The 5,000-nt window shown below is 47.9% G+C and overlaps 1 protein-coding gene across 1 annotated transcript in view; it reads left to right on the forward strand.

Annotated features, from left to right (window-relative positions):
- LOC142882438 (zeta-sarcoglycan-like) overlaps window positions 1-5,000 on the forward strand; it is a gene marked incomplete at its 5' end in the record, with an annotated part of 61,787 nt that overhangs the window by 38,458 nt on the left and 18,329 nt on the right. The window contains one exon of the mRNA XM_076017180.1: window positions 4,258-4,381. Within this exon, the coding sequence (XP_075873295.1) occupies window positions 4,258-4,381 (124 nt within the window). The remainder of the gene's footprint in view (window positions 1-4,257; window positions 4,382-5,000) is intronic.

Here is a 5,000-nt window from a genome sequence, read left to right on the forward strand (position 1 = left end):
CCTTGTCCGTCTCGACAAACTCCCGCTGGAAGTGCTTTTTTTTTTTTTTTTTTTTAAGCTTTATTTGCAATCAGCTTTGGCAAAAAAAAAAAAAAAAAAACAGGAGCCGTCTGCTGCTCCATTCACTGCCTTCACAATCCACCGCCGGAGAAGGTTGGATGGGAGAAACAGGAAGTGGCGTCTGGTCTTTGTCGCTTCATCAGAAGTCTCTCAATTAAAATTCCAAAAAAATAAAACAGCAATTTTCGGGAGGCGTTCCTGCACGATGGACGATGTGTCGGTGCTGTGTTGAGCGGAAGCCGCTGCTGCTGCTGCTGCTGCTGCTGCTCGAGATAAGAAGTTTTTTACCCTTCTCACTCTGTTATTGTCGTCCTTTTTGCCTTCACAAACAGAGATAAAATGAAATATACATATATATACAGTATATATATGTATATATATATATATATATACTGTATATATATGGATGTGTGTGTGTGCCTGCGTCATTTATCGTGATTTATTTCAGGTCCGGCTTATCTCGTCTGTTTAGTTGGAAGACTGTGAAAGGAAATTGCCGGCGGTTCGCGGCTGAAGGTCAAACAAATGTCGTCTCGAGGCAGCGGAGATGGAGGAAGAGGAATAGGAGGAGGAGGAGGAGGAGGAGGAGGAGGAGCGGGATTGTTGTTCCGGCTGTGAGGGGGAAGAATAGTTTGTGGGAAGTGCGGAGATAAGAGCAGAGCGGCCGACTCCTGCAGGCCCCAGGACTCCACGTGACATTATGTGTGCAGGGCGAGATAGGGTGGGGCGAGAGAGAGAGAGAGAGAGAGAGAGAGAGAGAGAGAGAGAGAGAGAGAGAGAGGAGAGAGAGAGAGAGAGAGAGAGAGAGGAGAGAGAGAGAGAGAGAGAGTCCCAGCTGTGGGGGTTCCACACCCGGAACGTCCTGGATTTGCATGAAATGACAGTGCGAGCAGCCCTGGAGCTCAGCAAGACTTTCCTGTGAATCAGCGCGTCTGCCGCCGGAGAGTTTGACTGCTGCTTCCACTTCAGGTGGGATGCGGGGGAAAAATGCTTTTGAAATCGCCTCCGGCCAACTTGCAACCAAGCCAAGCGCCAGAAAACAAGTTTCAAAAACACCTCTCTGCGTCCTTTTACCGCAAAATCCGATACACGCTTAGCCAGCCGCTTTAATCGCTGCTGAATTGTACCAATAGTGCACTGCCAATATAATCTAGAACCACCATCAAGGCTTGGAAGCTAAAGTGTGTAGTTAGCTGCCATCTTGCACCAGCATATGTCTAAGGAAGCCTGGTGTGGACAATCCAGCTGCCTGACAGCAGAGCCTTTGGTATTTAGGCTGAACGCTAGGGGGCGCCCTCCAATAAACCAACCAAGGAGAAGAAGCAGGCGTCCGGGTTTGGGTGCGCAGGGCCACCGTAGTTCACTGGCTTACTCAGGAGAGGGGAAGGAGGGGGAGCAAAAGAGCACAACAGTCTGAAATGTCACCACTTGATGTCGCTGTTTCTTGGTCGACGTCGCGAAATATTTACACGCTTGACCTTTAATGCACATTTTGCAGAACCCGGCGCTGGGACATGACTGGAAAAAGCGAAATTCAGTTTTTTTCATCGTTTGGCGATCGTTTGCAGAAAGGAAGGAAAGGAAAGGAAAGGAAGGAAGGAAAGGAAGGAAAGGAAAGGAAAGGGAAGGAAGGGAAGGAAAGGAAGGAAGGAAGGAAGGAAAGGAAAGGAAGGAAGGAAAGGAAGGAAAGGAAAGGAAAGGAAAGGAAGGAAAAGAAGGAAAGGAAGGAAAGGAAGGAAAGGAAGTGAAAACCCTCAGGGTCGTTATCGGCTGCCTTTAGTCGATCTTAAATGAAACAAAGTTAATCAAGTTGGAAGTTCTGGGTCGACCCCCCCGACCCGCTTTTCCGGCCCATCTATCCATCCATCCATCCGTCCATCCATCCACCCACCCATCCGTCCATCCATCCATCCACCCACCCACCCATCCGTCCATCCGTCCATCCGTCCATCCATCCACCCATCCATCCATCCATCCACCCACCCATCCATCCATCCATCCATCCACCCACCCATCCATCCATCCATCCACCCATCCATCCATCCGTCCATCCATCCATCCCGCCACCATCATACATCCCTGCCAGGGAATTTCTCCCGTGGCCGCCTCACCACAGACACAGAGTTGATTTGTTCTCGCACATTAACATTGGAACAAATCATCAGGCGAGCAGCAGAATCTCCTCCTCGGACCTCCATCACCTCCATCACCTCCTCCTCCGCCCTCCTTCCTCCGCTGCTGCTCCTCCAATTAGACAAACATTATGCAAATTTATGCCCAGCCAAAAATTTTTTTTTGGGGGGGGAAAGATGCTAATCAGGAACGTCTCTTTCAGACTTCCCCTCCCCCTCTACCCCCCCTCCCCCCAGTCCAGGAGATATGACTTCTTTTTTTCTTTTTCTTCTTTGCACCTGCCCTGTTTAGTTATGCACCATTACAGCCGGAGAGCCGCGGCTGGAGGTAACGAAGCCTTTTATTTTGCCATTTTGTCAAGACGGACGCAGTGGCGAGAAAAAAAAACTGGAAGAGGTCCGGCGTCTGGTCACATGACCGGCGGGCGGTGAGTCAGCGCTGTCCGTCACGGCTGGTCGGAGCAGCAGCAGCAGCAGCAGCAGCAGCCGTCTTACCATCTGGAATGTGAGATTTTAGATTTGGGTTTTGATCCCGGATGATTCCACCTTCTGATGTCACCTGATGGACGGACCCTCGGTCCTGGACTCCTGGGTCCTGGACTCCTGGGTCCCTGGACTCCTGGGTCCCTGGACTCCTGGGTCCTGGACTCCTGGGTCCCTGGACTCCTGGGTCCTGGACTCCGCTCGAGACAAAAGAAGAAGAAAACTCTACCGCTGGACTCTGTGTGGAAGTGTTCTCGTCCGTCCTTCAACTATGGAGGACCAGAAGTGCCAAAATTAAATGAATAAATACATCATGAAATAATTAATTAAATAGTGAAATATTAAATATATATATATATTTTTTTTTTACATAAAATGTATTGGTATTCTAATGAATTAATGACACATTTAAATAACACATTTTTGTATTTATTTCAAATTTTAATTAATTAATGACGTATTTATTTATTTAATTTTGGCCCTTTTAGTCCTCCATACTTCACTGCCGCACTTTCACCTCTTCCTTTCATTCTTTCTTTCATTTCCTTCATTTAGAATGGAAAGGATGCTGTATATAGAATAGAATAGAACGCCTTTATTAATCCCACATTGTGGATATTTTCATGATTGCAAACTACAACAATACGGTGCAAAGAGATGAAATAAAATATCGAGTCTTAGTTGACAGGTGATGTTTGACCCCTCGTGATGTCACTAAGGCCCACTGGTACCCGTCTGTAGGTTTCGCGACAGCGAACATGGGAAAGCGCCGGTCTGAGTGGTTGGCTGCAAACAGAGGGCTAAGTGATGAACTTGAACTTGTTCCGCTTCCTCTTCTAGTCTTCCGGATGGAACAGCTGGTCATGATGTCACAAAGGGGGCACTGCCTATGTCACAGCTGTCAAAGTGCGGATAGAACGTCGAGCCTGCGACGTTCAACCCGAGGTCGACGAAGCAAAAGAGCGGAAGGCACCCGATTGGACCTTCAGTCCAGGCCCGTCACTCAGCGACCTTTGACCTCTCGGCTCGTCTTCTCTGGATGTTCAATGCACGTGTTTCAATGCACGACTGCCATCGATCGGCTTCCTTTGGTAGATTCTCTCTTACCCCCCCTGCTGGTCAGATTCATGAGACAACTTTAAAGTTTTCACTCATCGTCTCAAACGAGGTTTTGCATGTTTGTTTTTTTTTGTTTTTTTCCAAAATGGACCTCGATCCTAATTTTCCCTGAAGTCACTCTTCATCCTCTGCAGGTGTCCCAAGATGTCTCTGATTTATTTCATCCAAAATCAAATTTACTCTCAAATTTCAGTTTCCATCACGACGTCGCAGCCAATTACAACTCAGCCCCCCCCACCCCCCTCCTTTCTTCCCGCTGAGCTCCCGCCTCCTGCAGACTTCCTGTTGGGATGACTTCAACTTCCTGGATTTGATCTAAAACTTTAATGTTTTTTTTTTTTTTCTTGAACTCAAAACTTTATTTTTTTTTTTTCCACCAGTCTGAATCGAAGACGTTTCACACCGCGTTACACACTTCCTGTCTAACCTGTGTGTGTGTATGTGTGTGTGTGTGCTCTCTCAGGCTGGAGTCTCCGACCCGGACCCTGACCTTGGAGGCCCCCAGAGGGGTGGAGCTCAACGCCGGAGTGGGCGACTTCACGGCCTACTGCAGGAAAGACCTGCTGCTGCAGTCCTCCGAAGGAGAGGTGGGTCTGTCTGTGTCTGTCTGTGTGTGTGTGTGTAGGTGTGTGTGTGTGTGTGTGTGTGTGTGTGTGTGGGTAAGGAAGGTCAGCACTCGCACTCATCCGTCTTGAATAAAACATTCTTATTTCTCTACAAATGCAGCAAAAACAGAATTTCCCATGTTGTTGCAAATTCAGCAATTTAGCACAACAACAGTTGACGTGGGACAGCGAGTCGCACACAAACACACAATAAAAATATGACTTCTGCTTTCTTTACTAAATAAATGAAAAAAAAAGCCCTTGACAAGCTACTGATAATATCGCTTTTATTATGGAAAGATCTCGTCAGCAGTGACCTCCATGGAAGGCGCTGTGGTTGGGGAGCTCCAATCCCGTCGCTGGCTGTCCTTCCAAAATAAAAGCCATAGATATTTCTAAAAAATTTGCCATCATTGGCATATTTGCCATATTTAGGTTTGGTGCAAGTCTAGGGGGTCGTGGGAAACGCAGCTGCTGGTAGTTTGTACGAACGACTCACCAAGAGTGACTTTGAGTCATTTGAGTCGCCAAACGTCGGAGCAACTCATCGTGCCGACGGGAGCTCCACCTCCATGTTCAGAGCGACGCAGTGACTCGCTGG

This window comes from Nelusetta ayraudi, unplaced genomic scaffold, assembly GCF_046127955.1.
Source record: "Nelusetta ayraudi isolate G7.1 ecotype Tasmania unplaced genomic scaffold, CSIRO-AGI_Nayr_v1 ptg000278l, whole genome shotgun sequence".
Taxonomy (NCBI): domain Eukaryota; kingdom Metazoa; phylum Chordata; class Actinopteri; order Tetraodontiformes; family Monacanthidae; genus Nelusetta; species Nelusetta ayraudi.